At 39.0% G+C, this 14,964-nt stretch overlaps 2 protein-coding genes across 4 annotated transcripts in view; both read left to right on the top strand.

Moving 5' to 3' along the window:
• The first annotated feature begins 534 nt into the window (after positions 1-534).
• Positions 535-13,707, top strand: smyd2a (SET and MYND domain containing 2a). Its single transcript, XM_034224365.1, has 12 exons — positions 535-838; positions 2,722-2,785; positions 3,463-3,573; positions 4,141-4,201; positions 6,254-6,381; positions 7,406-7,473; positions 8,070-8,172; positions 9,264-9,374; positions 9,805-9,925; positions 10,047-10,221; positions 10,802-10,910; positions 11,446-13,707. The coding sequence occupies exons 1-12, from the start codon at positions 669-671 to the stop codon at positions 11,527-11,529; spliced, it is 1,305 nt and encodes a 434-aa protein (XP_034080256.1). The 5' UTR covers positions 535-668; the 3' UTR covers positions 11,530-13,707.
• A 628-nt stretch (positions 13,708-14,335) lies between these two features.
• cenpf (centromere protein F) overlaps positions 14,336-14,964 on the top strand; it is a 28,750-nt gene continuing 28,121 nt past the window's right edge. For all 3 annotated transcript variants that reach the window (XM_034224302.1, XM_034224303.1, XM_034224304.1), the window contains exon 1: positions 14,336-14,465. The gene's annotated coding sequence lies outside the window, so the exon portion shown is untranslated. The remainder of the gene's footprint in view (positions 14,466-14,964) is intronic.

Below are 14,964 nucleotides of genomic sequence, written 5' to 3' on the forward strand. Positions count from 1 at the left end.
TAACATTAGAAAATGAATATAGATCAAACCAAAAGGGACACAATATGACGGAGACAAAACAAAACAAATGAGAGCAGACAATGCAAGTAATTAATGATAATTAATTTGCTTACAGTGCTTACAGTGAATGTACTCTACTCAAGTACTGTAGTAACAAATGTTGAAGAGCCTGTACTGAAATGGAACATTTCCATTTTGCTTATACTTTTATTCCACAACATTTGTGTGACAGCTAAAGTTACTTTAGATCACAATTATTCATTATTTTCCTTTCCAGTGAAAACTTTCCAGATGTGGTGATTAATTCAAGGGTAAAGTTCTCCTTTGTGTGTTGAGAAAATTGTAGTACTTTTTAATATCAGTGAGCAAACAAAATACTATGAGCCAGCAACAATATACATCAAACGTTTACTGATAAAATAACTATGTATGTTATCACTGACAGAGCATCAGTAGGCCTAATGCATTGTTCACTACACCTAACAGTGGACACCAGTAGCCGTCTGTGAGGTCTCCTCTCCGGCAGGGGGCGCTGAGAGTCGCCCGGACACCCAGAGGACCGGAGAAGAAGCCAGGGCTCAGGGCAGAAGCTGATTAGAGGAACAGCCAGCAGACACAGGTGGTGGTCGGTGGCATCTGACAGGAGAACAATAAACAGACAAAACAACATGAACGAAGGTATAGAGGGGACGGAGCGGTTCCTGAGCCCGGGCAGCGGCAGGGGCCTGCGGGCGGTGAGGCACTTCTCTGCGGGGGAGCTGGTGTTCGCCTGCCCGGCTTACTCGTACGTGTTGACGGTGAATGAGAGGGAAGCACACTGTGAGAACTGCTTCTCCAGGTAACACCTTACCTCCATAACACAGCTGGGAAAACACCTTTGGGACGGCTAGCTCCAGGGTGTTGTGTTTTATTGTGTTCTTTTATTAAAGCAAAGAAAGGGGCTGAAGGGTTCAGATGGACGCAGGCTAACCTCCATGCATAGCTAGGTTAGCTTGTGAACCTCTGCAGACTTAAGTGGGTCAGTGCAGGCAGTAGCTCACCTGACTGACTCTGCAGAATGTTTTCAATGCACTGCAGTCAGGAGAGCCTAAAATAGATGCAAACATTAGTAGTACTACAGTGGTTATAAAGAAACCTGCTTCCCTGTTGTCACAATGAGTCTATTTATATGCTAGCACACATTCTTAAATAGGCTACTCATAATCACAGGTAGTGCAGGAAGAAATATTGACATATGTCACTTAAGTAACAGTATATGAATGTTCTGTTACCATTGAAAGTACTGCATTCAAAATGTATATTAAGTACCTAAAGTAAAATCATGCAGGATGAAACATTTCTTAATCATAAATATTGCATTGCTGGATTACAATTTTTACATTTGTTATTATCCAATAATATGTTTATCACTTTAGTAGTGTAGTCAATGAAGGTGGGGCTCATAATATTCCCTTTTTACACTGATAGGTATCTTAACATATCAATAATTTATGGTTGAGTTACATTATGTTTTAAGATTATGAGAAAAATATACAATATATCCTTGTGAATTAATGTGAAGTAGAAGTAGAAAGTAAAATAAAATGGACACACTCAAGTCAAGTACCGCAAAGTTTCACAGTATTTTGATAAATGTATTTAGTTATAAAATACCACTGATAACGGGTAGTTAGCTCACTTAAAGAGTCACTTCAGTCATGTTCTAACGTTTCTTCGTAGTCACATTTCTGCCTTCACCACCACAATTCAAGTACTCTCTGTTTATCTCTACGAATCCTACACATGCTTTTATGAACCTAAAAGTCAACGCAAGAAAGACAACCCTGCAGTCTATTATATAATGTTCTATGTTTGTTATTTTTAAGTATAAAGTTTAACTCATGTGTCAGTTGTACATGAATTCAGGAACGGTGTAGGATGTGGAGTGGTTGAAACAGCGCATATAAGCTTCAGAAAGTATTGACGTGTGATGCAGTGCACCTCTTTAAGTTTCCAATTTTAAACTTGCCTACTTTTTCTGTTGAGATCTGATGCACATTGAAGCTCTTTTTGAGACTTTTCAGAGTTAAATGAACTCTCCCTCTCTGTCTGCCACTTTCATTCACACATGCTTCCTAGTTCCTACTCAAGCTGCCGTTACATTTTGTAGAGCAGTAAAAGGTTAGGGTGCTAAAAATAGTTGTCCATGTGTCCGAAGACAGGAGGAAAAGGCCAGGGGTAAGAGTCCAATGGAGGTGGTGGACATGTGTGTACATCTGTTCATAATCACTCAGAAACACTCTATGAATGTGTCTCCTGCTGAGATAATCCTTAATCACTTGTGTTAAACAACTGACTTGACTGGAATGGAATTGGCTTGTAATTCAATTGGAAAGTCTTATGCATATGGAGTAGTTATGAATAAAAGGTTTTGGCAACTTATGAATTGCTGTTTTTGTTTCAGCTTATTTGTTATTAATTTGTGTATTCCTGCTTTTGTCACATGATTAAAGCAAACCTACAAGACTTTCCGTTTAACAATGAATATGCCAAGTTTCTAAAACATTTGTATTTAATCCCACGGTTAGCAACTGTAAGCATCAGGTAAAGACTTCTCCCCAGCTGAAGGAGTGTGTTATTTCATGTAGATGAATATGTTTATATCCTGCGGAAATACTGTTACACCGACACATTTATCACATCTGTAGTGGAGTAACGTGTTGTGTCTTCATGTCGTTGCAGGAGAGAAGACCTTTTTAAGTGTGGAAAATGTAAGCAGGCCCACTACTGCAATGTAGAGTGTCAGGTAAGAGTGCTTTCTGCTTCCCTTTTTGAATTTTCATGGCAGGCTTGTTGTTTCTATTTGCAAATATGTGTACCAATGTATATGGTCAACTGAAGGAACTGAACACAAACAGGTTATCGGTTACATACATCCAAAAAACGTTGTCAGACATTTTGACTGACAACGATCTCTGAGTCTGTTACATCAAAATGTTGCACAATTTAAAAATGGCTGAAAAACACAATGTGCAGATTTTTCGTGTAATTGTTAACTAAAGAAACTGAAATAATATAAGTAATGTTTAGTTAAAAAATATGTCTTAAAAATCTTCTTTGTTCTTGTAACCAACATTTGAACGTTGGACCCCACAGCTCCATTCAGGCACACATTTAAACTGCTGTTGCTATGACGATTCAGTCCCTCTGCCTCTGTCTAGTTTTAGTTTCATGTCATAAAACACACTCGGCACACTGCAGTAAAAGTAAGGAGTTTTCTATTGTCTTGTACAAATGCAACGGCCAATAATTTATAGATGATAATACAAATAATTGATCATCCATTGTGTTAATTTAATTTGCTCTGTCTTCTTGTCTCACATTATTGCTTTTGTCTCTCAAGTATTGTCCTGTTGAATAAGAGGAATTGCTGTAATAAAGGAGGGTTACTAACTGTTCTCCATGTGTGTGTTATTTGTGCAGAGAAGCGATTGGACCATGCATAAGCTGGAGTGTGTAGCTATGTGTGCCGATGGGGAGAACTGGTGTCCATCAGAGACTGTCCGACTGGTGGCTCGAATCATCCTCAAACAGGTACATTAACAAGAAAAACAAGTATATGTTAGCAACCAGTTAACCATAAGAGTTAATATGGTATTTCCCCGTCACCACCAGAGCATGGAAAACTAAAAGTAGGAACATTAAAGAAGATAACGAGTCAAATAATATAAGTAGCTGTTTAGATATAATGTAAATGTCATGAGCTAGATCTTATTTTAGGCAATAAACTAGCTCTAAGCCGCTGGAGAAACAATGCACCAACTTAACTGATCTCAGTTTATTTTGATACTTTTGCATGAGTAGTGTTATAGGTGTATAATTAGTTTAAGTTTATCAGCTTTGACCACATTAAACACACTCTGAGCGAGTTAAAACAATAACACAAAGCAAACTATACTTTAGCAACGTGAACATAGCCTTCTTATTGGAATATTTGACGTCTGTGTTTAAAGTAAATGTTAGCGCCATTTAACACCAAAGTTTCTGAAGCCGATGCTGCTTTCTTGCACTTTAAAAAAACAAACATTTGTGATAATAAAGCCTGGAAAAAGGTTGTTTTTATTTTCATGATTATTCATTTAAATGTCTGTCATGTTGCAGAGAGTAACACCAGAGCGCGACCCTTCTGAAAGGCTGCTACTGCTCAGCGAGTTTGAAGCCCGTAAGTAGATATATATATGTGTGTGTCTGTGTGTGTAGGAGTATATGAGCATGCACATGTTAGTTACATCTGTGTGTTCTTTTAGTTACATGTTCTGTGTCTCTTCAGTTATAGCAGTGTCTATATATATCCTCTGCTGTAGCCTCCGGTCCTGGTTCTGTCTCTTTTTATTCACTCACAGGCTCCAGAGCTCTGGGATTTAAATCCCAAGGTTCTGGGTGCTGTAATTTCATTTTCTCTATGCTCCGTTAAAATCTACTGCCACTGTGCCCTTGGGCTAGGTACTCAACCCTCATTTTGGGGAGACAGATTGTACTGAGAAGCTCTTTCGTGATAACGTATGTGTTCGCTCCATATTCGTTGCCAGACGATAATTACATACAAGAGTTGTGGTGAGGAAATCAAACGCTGTCTAAATAAGAGATTAAACTGTTACCTGATTTGCCATAAACCATGGTTAAATTGCCAACGACTAGTATAAATGTTTCATCTTTAAAATGAACCATTATGGCAATGTTTCATTACCAAGATTTAGATACTGTGCAGCATTTTGAAGGGAATTGGGTGTGTGCACGAGTGCATTCAATGACTATATAAGTAAATATAAGATAAATAACTTTTTAATCATACCATATTTATACAGATATCCGTGATAATTTTGGTCGCTATTAATGTAAAATTTGGTTTTCACAACGTTTCATTTATTGACCAATTCAAGATTTATAGCATAATCATACACAGTAAGTTAATGAAGGAGGGGTACAAAGAGTGTTTGTCAAAATACACATTAATAGGACTGTGTTTCATGTAAGTGCCCGCAAACAGTTTTCTCCTCTCCATTTGCTGTTATCATTTAGTCTAAACTGTTGTTGCAGACTCAATGTGTCATCAGAGGATTGTCACATAATTAACCTTCGCACCTGTCCCTCATGCACATAAAGCAGATCAGAGGCCAGCTGCCGTGTGTGTGTGTGTGTGTGTGTGTGTGTGTGTGTGTGTGTGTGTGTGTGTGTGTGTGTGTGTGTGTGTGTGTGTGTGTGTGTGTGTGTGTGTGTGTGTGTGTGTGTGTGTGTGTGTGTGTGTGTGTGTGTGTGTGTGTGTGTGTGTGTGTGTGTGTTGTGTGTGTGTGTGTGTGTGTGTGTGGTGTGTGTGTGTGTGTGTGTGTGTGTGTGTGTGTGTGTGTGTGTGTGTGTGTGTGTGTGTGTGTGTGTGTGTGTGTGTGTGTGTGTGTGTGTGTGTGTGTGTGTGTGTGTGTGTGTGTGTGTGTGTGTGTGTGTGTGTGTGTGTGAAGAACAACAACAAATAAATATAGTTAAAGTCAAATTTAAAATCAAGCAATACAAAAACAATCACACATTAAAAGCCAGATTGAAGGTGGTGTGTGTGTGTGTGTGTGTGTGTAAAGAACAACAACAAATAAATATAGTTAAAGTCAAATTTAAAATCAAGCAATACAAAAACAATCACACATTAAAAGCCAGATTGAAGAGGTGAGTGTTTTGAAGGTGGTGAGGTCAGTGCAGTCTCTGATGGGTTGTGGGAGTGAGTTCCAGAGGGAGGGGGCAGCGACGGAGAAAGCTCTGTCCCCCCATGTCCGGTGATTGATGCGGGTGGGGATGGATAGAAGGTTGGCTTCTGATGGTCGGAGGCAGCGGGAAGGGGTGTGGTGATGTAGCAGGTGTGTGAGGTGGGAGGGGGGGCTGATTGTTGAGGGCTTTGTATGAGCAGGACTTTGAAGTCGATTCTTTGACGTATGAATAGTAAAAGTTATGTTGAATATCTGTTCATGTATCAGACTCCCACCTAACAGTGTTTTTGGTTTAGTTGGCCCTTATGTTTCTCTTTTACCAGTCCCTATTTTCTAAAATGGAAGGACTGCCTTAAACTCTTATAAGAACTAAAGTCTTATGTCTAGCTGGTGGCCAAAAAAGACTCCAATGTTCAAGCTCCTTCTTTTTCTCTCCACCTTTTGTTTTTTATTCTCTGTCGACATCCTGCCTGTCTTAGTTATCTCTTACTCTTTCTCTGTCTGTGTTCATTGCCTTTTTTCAGATTTAGATAAGATGGACAGTGAGAAGGACGAGATGAACAATGCAGACATAGCAGCGCTGCACCACTTTTACTCCAAACACATCAGTGATATTCCTGGCGATCAGGCTCTCACTGAACTATTTGCACAGGTACAATTCTACAGCACTTTGTCGTTCCCACCTAGAAATCCACTGATAAATAAACTCTGTGATCCTAGAAGGATCCTGGACCTCCGGGTGTGTTTTGTAACCGTTGTTTGATTAGTTAGGTGAGAGGTTTTCGCTGACACATTGACTGCTGTTGACTTTTCTCAATCTATTATAGGACACTCATAATTGCAACATACACAAAAGAGATAACATGTTCACTCATTACTCATACTCAAAACATGCTAAACCCAAGTGTTACCAATAATGGAAAAAGGGGGATTCAAATAGTATATGTAATAAACTATTTTACTTTCTGTACTTAAACTTATCTAGTCATTCAGGGCTTCCTAGTTGCACTGAAGAGCACATCATTTCATGTTTTTACAGGTTCAGATTATGGCCAAATGTTTGGACAAAAGTTAAGAAGAATAAAAGGATTTTGATGATATATCACTATTTCAACCGTAGAATCTTTTTTCACACATTATTTGGGTAAGGACTGTTAAGGTCAAAAATGTGAAAGTTCATAACATTTCTCAGTTTGAAATATTCTCTCTATGAAAAATGTTGTTGGGTTCAGAGTGTTGCTTGTGGTTTCTATTTCACACATGGTTGTCATTCACTTGTTATCGGATACACATGTAAGCAAACTAGAATCTATATCACACACACACACACACACACACACACACACACACACACACACACACACACACACACACACACACACACACACACACACACACACACTACAGCGGTTAGCTCTTTAATTTGATCTGTCTGTCAGTGCTGCTGTCCTCTTTCTCTCTAAGCTTCACCAACAGCCCTGTTGTCTTCTCCTCTCAAAGCAACATTCAATCCCCACTACCGGATTTCCTCCTCAGTAGAGCAGGCATTACAGCACATTATGCAAATACCATACTCAAATATATTATTCATATCTTACCTGTTTGTTTGTGTCTTCTTTCTTTCTTGCTCCATTTCTTCTTTCGCTCACATGTCTATTCTTCTTTCTTGTCTCCAGGTTAACTGTAATGGCTTCACCATAGAGGATGAGGAGCTCTCCCATCTGGGATCAGCTGTTTTTCCAGAGTAAGTAGTCAATGTGACACATCATCAACAGTCCATCCAATAATCAGTGTATTTCACTTTTTAATATGACTCATCTGCTTTGGATTTGCTTATTTGTTTTATTGTAGGTGTTTATTCTCAACATTAAAGAGCTGATTAAAGGTGGGGTAGGTTATTTTGGAGAAACCAGCTCGAGTGCGCTAGAATTTGAAAATACACAGCCGGAAAAAACCTGCCACTTCCTCACAGAGCCCCTCCTCCAACACACACGAACGCGCACATGACCAATGAGGGCACGAGATAAGTTTGTGCACAGATGGAAGGCTGACAGGCAGGTAGGCCATCCAGTTATTTTAGCCGGGCCGGCTAAAATGATTGGTCGTGCTTTTTACAGTACTACGGCTTCCACAGATGATATTTCTTTATGGATTTTTTGTCAAAGCACTTAAGATATTCATTGCTATCGGGATGTTAAGAGCATTCCATGGAATATAACAAAAAGTGTATCTCGAGCCGGTTTCTCAAACTTACCTACCCCACCTTTAATGTTATTATTTCTCTGATTTCATATATTTTTTTAAACCGTTGTGCTTCTCCTCCTTTCCTTCTCCTTGTAGTGTAGCACTGATGAATCACAGCTGTAGTCCTAATGTCATCGTGACCTATAAAGGCACAGTGGCTGAGGTCAGAGCTATCAGAGAGATAGACCCTGGAGATGAAGTAAGTGGACAATGGACTAATCACACAACAAAGATACCTCTCAGGCCCCGGCCACACGAGGACGAAAACGGTCGTTTGCGTTACTGTTTAGTGTCATATAGACCGTTCGGCCACACGAGGACAAAAACGGTCGTTTGCGTTACTGTTTAGTGTCATATAGACCGTTCGGCCACACGAGGACGACCGAATACGGCACTAAACGACTGCGGAAACGATAACGGGTCCCAAGGTGAATAGAACGGCATACGCAACGCTCTGGGGGGTCCAATGGCTCCGTGTGTACGCCCTATACGATCATTTTCTGATAATGTCGAGGCAATAGCCCCGCCTCTTCCCACCTCTGCTGCTCACCCCCGCGTCAAAGTAAACTGCACACTGAATTCAGATTATTTATCTTTCTCTCGATATGGACATAAACGCGAGTGAAGTCTAATCTGACAGGACGGAGACACCTCTCAAACTACCTAAACTAGTTATAAATATGTTTATTTTTACTGTCGACCGGGTCACTCATTACTGGATCAGCTGCTGCATGAAACAGACACTGACGCTGTCAGAAGAGAGGGAGGAAAAAGAGAGGCTCCGTGTATTTTATTATTATATTATATAGATTCGTTATTCATTTGTTTTAAAGCTCAATAAATAACAAAGAAGACCTTTGACCGGCACTTTAATAATTTTGTCGGAAGATTTCAACTTTAATTCACGTTGACTGGCGAAAACTCTGCCCGGTTCCCTCGGCCCCCACCGCGGAGAATAAACAGAAGGGCAAACATGACAACCATGCTTCTTCGCTGCTTTTGTGGAGGAAGTTACAGCGCCACGTACAGGCTCCTGCATATGTACTGCAGCTTCTCCAGCGGACGGAGCTAAACGGAGCTGTCTCGTGTGGACAGACACTATCCGGTGAATATTGCGTGTGGACGGAAGCTTGTTTGCGTTTGCGTTAATCCTATGCGTTTAGCCGTTTTCGTCCTCGTGTGGCCGGGGCCTCAGTGACAGCAATGCTGATAACACTCACAATCATGTAGAGAAACAAGAAAGGCTTAATTCTGTCATTATTAGATTTTCTTCCCCCTCTCCCTCTGTAGGTCTTTAACAGCTACATAGACCTGCTCTATCCAACAGAAGACAGGAAAGAGAGGTTGTTAGATTCCTACTTCTTCTCATGCCAGTGTACTGAGTGCACCTCCAAGTCTAAGGTATGATAGCCTTATCTGTCCCAAGTTTTTTGTCTATAGTCTTGCCCCCATTAGCCAGTAAATAGTAATTACCATTTGGCAGAGACCACTGCGTAGGAGCAGCAGATTGTAGAATATAACGTAATACAACGTTTCTGGAGTACGTGCTTTGAGCTGTTTGGGCTTATGACAGTTAAATAAAAACAATAGCTCTCCAGTCTTTATCTTATTCTTTTGGCAGGAAATTAGACTAAACTTGTGGAAACATGTATCTGGTATCAATAATCAACAGTTTTGCCTTTGGAAAAATGTGAAAATCGTATCTAGTTTTTCATTTCCAGCTTTGAGTAGCTCCCATTGTGCATAGCTCCCTTAATGGTTTAGATTACCTTATGTATGATATGTTTCCGTGAAATTGATCCTCAAATCATTCCCTTTATTTTCTTTCTAGGACAAAGCAAAAATGGAGACCAGGAAGCTGAGTTCTCCACCAGAGCCAGAGAAAATCAAAGCCATGGTCCATTACGCCAAGATTGTGATCGAGGAGTTCAGGAGGGCCAAACACTACAAAAATATCCTCTTCCTCGGTTTACAACTGCATTTCTCTTACATTTCCAGTCCATTTTCAACCTTTCCCAGCCTCCTTTTCTTCTTCTAAGCATTGTTTGTGTCATTATTCCTTGACTCTGGCACCCCCCAGTGAGCTGCTGGAGATTTGTGAGCTCAGCCTGGAGAAGATGGGAGCGATATTTGCAGACACAAACGTGTACATGCTGCACATGATGTATCAGGCCATGGGAGTCTGCCTCTACATGCAGGACTGGGACGGAGCGTTGAGATACGGAGAGAAGATCGTTCAGCCGTACAGGTGAATTCATCTTTGGGGGATCTGTATGGAATCAGGATTGAAGTTACAATAGATCCTTATAAGAAGTGACAATGAGTTATAACGGCGACACAATCTTTAGACAAAGAAGTGGATGATAAAGCCCTGTAGAAACATTCTAGTATTGAAATGCGTTTATGACATTTCCAGGCAAAATATGCTAAAAATATGTATTTTATTCCTATTTTACTGCTTTAATTAATTGATTTAACTGGACTTTGCCACTTCAAATAATACAATTATTTTCTTAAGGGCACAATATGACTTTAACCTTTCTCCCCATGAAGAGTTCTCTGTCCCGCTTACAATATGCAGTATGTACTCTACAACAGATGTTATATTGGGTTGTTTGAATACACTCACACTCAACATATTTCCCTCTGTGTTACACAACACTCCACAACATCTGAAATATCTTTCATATTTTACTGTTGAACTCTACTAGTTTTATATGTTCTGAACTTTTATAGTACAACAACAAAACCCATTGTAACATCGATCAACATTGTTTCATCTCGCATTCACAGCTTGGCTTGATGTATAAATAATGTTCTCTCTGCAGCGTTCACTACCCGGCCTACTCTCTGAACGTGGCGTCTATGTATTTAAAACTGGGACGTCTGTATTTGGGGCTGGAGAAGAAGAAACAAGGAATCAGAGCTTTGAAGAGGGTACGTTTACTGACATCTGGACATTATGCATACCAACTAATTTGTGCTTTTGTCAAACAATATTTCACTTTATTGTATGAAATAACGATAGTCCCAGGCACCCAATGACTTAATACAGTATGATTTTATAAAAAAAAATGACTTTATCTCATAATATTCCTAAAAAACAATCAAGTATTTAGAACCTATGAACTGGTAATAATATCATCTCAAATATGCACAGACATTTAGCGTAAAAAAACAACAAACAATCACAACAAATGGTTTGGTGCATTTTTCCATATAATTCTAAATAGTCATACTGTAGGGCACAAATTAGTTATTATTTGGCAAAGTGAAGGTAGAACATTAAAATTATATTTTAAAAGCATTAAATAAGTGAGCAGAAATGTAGAGATATTAGGTAAGTCAGTTTCTTGTTTAATAACCATGAATTGTGATTTGAATGTTTAGGAAACAAACAACATCACACATTTGTAATCTAGTTATTCCAAATATTGTAGTTTCTATGATTTTCATGCTTTTCTGTTTTCAGGCTGTTGCCATCATGGAGATGGCTCATGGGAAAGATCACAATTATGTAGCGGAAGTCAAACGGGAAATCCAGGAGCAGAAATAAACAATGAGAGTTTAAAGAGAGACGCACTGGAATAAGGAACCTCTCAGCAGCAACAACAAAAATAAACATCACAACGCATGCTATGCATCTTATACCTCTCTGTTTTATGGTCCCCCACTTTATTGTTTTTCTTGCCTGATGGGTTTTTTTCATGTTTTTTTTTCAACATTTTATGTAACGATAATCATGTTTTCTACCTGAAACTCCATACTTCCTGTCAGACCTGGAGTCAAAGCAAACAAATAATGGTAAAAATGTTTGGAATGAAAAAAGTGACTTAAATATTTTCTGTGTGCTAAAACTCAATAAGCCCATTCAACGCGATAAAAAAATAACTTAAAACTGCCTTTAAAGCTTTCTTTTCGAGGAAGTACCCCTTTCATTTGAACGCCACATAAACTACATGTTCTGCCTGTGTTCATTAGACCCATCAACCCACGTGTTTCATCATCATTTATGTCTTCGTCAGCCGTTTCAGATGCACAGTTGTCCTCCAGAGAAATAGTTTAATGATTTGGACTTCTGTACAATCTGGTAGTTGTTATACAGGGCATTATACTGATACCCAGCCAATGCATTTTATTCTATCAACCTGATTAGCTGGCTTCATAGGTTCTTGTTTAAAATGTGAAAATATGAGGACTGACTATGCATCAGATACTCTGTAGCAATGGAGAAGAGAATGCAAAGAACTTTTCCTAAATGAATAACAAGTGGTTTGTTTGGCTTGTATGTTTGGCTTGTTTAAAGAACCAGAAAAAGTGTTGCATGTTTATGTAAAAAATGTTTCATATGAGCCTTGTTGACCAAAGAGGCCATGGGTTGAACTGATAGGAACCAGCTATAATCCTCTATTCACAGTCTATCCTTAAATAGGGGTGCTGATCTGAGACCATGCTGCTTCTTAAATCCCAGTGAGGACATTTCAACCATTACCTGACCAATGATCCTGGGTCAAGGCCACATTGCTCTCAGGAAAAAAGGAACAACACGGTAGCTTTTGTTGCCTTTTGTCTAGAAATGCATTATTGTACCTTGTTTTTTAAGCAGCATGAATGCAGATTGTCATTACTTTGGGAATGAAATTGCTTGAGTACCTGAGGGCAGATTTTAACACGCAGTATTTATTTTATATGCAGGTGATCATTTCAGAGATATCATCCTCACAAACTTTGAATTTTATGAACATTATTTAAAAATAAATTGTATCTCCCCCTTTATATCTCTGCATCAGTGTGGTCAAATCATGTTGACAACCAGGATTTTCAGAAATGCTCAAAGTTGTTCTTGTGTTTAATTGTTTTCAAAGAACCCTGACATCATTAGAAAAAAGGAGCAGTTACATGTTGTAAAACTGTCTCTCTTATGAGTGAGCATGCGGTGGCTTTCAGAAGTTTGAACTTGAAGCAATGCCAAGATCATCACCTAGGCCTTATGTTAGGGTTCTAGTTGCACTAAATCTTTTTACAATTTCTGTGACAAAATGATGTCAAAATGACATGTAAGCACATTTTGTTATGTTTTCTTAATTTATGTTCATGGACAGTTGAACTTGCTGTCTTCAAATCATGCCCCACCAGAGAAACTACAGTTATATCTAATTCCTTTATTCTTTTAAAAACCTGTTGCTTCTCCCTTTTGCTTACATTTGACTATGGACGCAGTCTTATGCATGGGTTACTGAGGGTTAGTATTCCCTTGAGTCGGCTCATATTTGTAGCAACCTCTCCAGAGGTGACACTTTTTGTAATCTGCAAAGGTGCATCTAAGGTGCCTGTCTTTTGCATACAATATGTCATTCAATAGGTCTGTTCTAATGTTTGTTTTATAAATGAAAAGGGGTTTAAAGTCTGCATAAACCATAACATATCAAAACCCTCAGTTTGTCAGATTTTAGCACTTCATTTTGTTTTAGGCCAGACTGCAGGAACATGCATATGATTGGTTTTCTGTCATGAAGAAAAAGCATGTGGCACATGGGTTAACAGTAAAATCCAAGCTCATGCCGCACAAAATCAACAACAAAAAAACAGATTAAAGGCTTTTCTGCATTTCTGTGATGACTTTTTGCTTTATGAGGCATGGATGTTATGCATAACTAAGTCTGAACCTCTGATTCTTTCTGTATTATGTCACTGAAACTCAATAAAGGGCAGTATGGCACTTGCTTCACATGTATACCTCTTTATTTCTGTTTACCTTTATTTAACCAGAAAGTCTCTATAGTGGTGTTCTGAACCACCACTATATTTGTATACACATCAGAGTTGTCCTTTATCTACATTCAAATTAGTTTCAGGAAATCCTACACCGCCCATACCAACTGATTTAATTTCCAAAAGATCTGAGGCAGATTTACTTCAGTGAACTGTTACAGTACTTCTAGACTGTTTAGTAGGCTTACTTTTCATCATGCCTGGCAGATCGTTTTCCTTAGTCAGCTGTGCAGAATTTATATATATATATTGTAGGACCTCAAATATTTAGATTACAATGTAAAATGTAGTCTTAACTTGGCTCAAGCTCAAGATGAGCTTGTCATCCCGACCTAAAGTGTATGTATCGTGGAAAACAACGAATAAGTTAGTAGGTATTTCAAAAGTCTATCTGGAGAAGACGTCCAGATATAATAAGAGGAATTATAAAAATGACCTTTCTTTTTTGTTGTTGCATTCAGCTCTACAAATTCACACCACACGGTGGCCCTGTTGGGAGGTTGGGACAAGGGACAAACAAAACTAAACCAATCTTGTTGAGTGTATGAATTACGTCACAAAAACTGTCCAATGGGCATGAAATGTTGTATGACTGAGGTCACATGAAGTAGCCAATGAGCATAGAGCTGAGTGAATTTCGATTTCCTCCGGTGAGTTTGAATTTTCCAACGAGACCAACCCCAAACAGTCTGTGTGACATAAAGAAGCAGCGCGCCCAAAGTAAGTGTGCATTTACTTTAATTTTAACTCTTGTAGCGATTCGTTTAAGCCATGAGTTTACTTCAACACAACATGCCATCTCGTTTCACAAAGCATGTTGTATCCGCCCAGCCGTTAATTTGTCGAATTGTGTTTAAAATCAAAATTAACGTTTGCTCAAGCAATTTTCAACCCAGCTAAAGTGAACGCCAGGTTAACACCAACATAAACAGACTTTGACAGTAAGTGCAGTGGCGACTATCTCAGACGTGCGTTTATTCAGTATTCTGTAAAAAATCTAGCAACATCTAGTTGCTGTCCGTTACGTTAGCTACGGTTAACTGTTACGTTTAGTTAGCAAACGCTAGCTAATCGATACACGCTAATTCCACGATGCCCACACTTTTGTAAAATAAGGCTGTCTGGGGCATAACCGTTTTATTTAACTAACTGAAAGTAATGCTAAACTCCAGCGAACGATGCTTTCAAAGTTTACGTTAACTTAGCCTAAGTGTTTGTT

Source organism: Gymnodraco acuticeps, unplaced genomic scaffold (genome assembly GCF_902827175.1).
Source record: "Gymnodraco acuticeps unplaced genomic scaffold, fGymAcu1.1, whole genome shotgun sequence".
Classification (NCBI taxonomy): Eukaryota; Metazoa; Chordata; class Actinopteri; order Perciformes; family Bathydraconidae; genus Gymnodraco; species Gymnodraco acuticeps.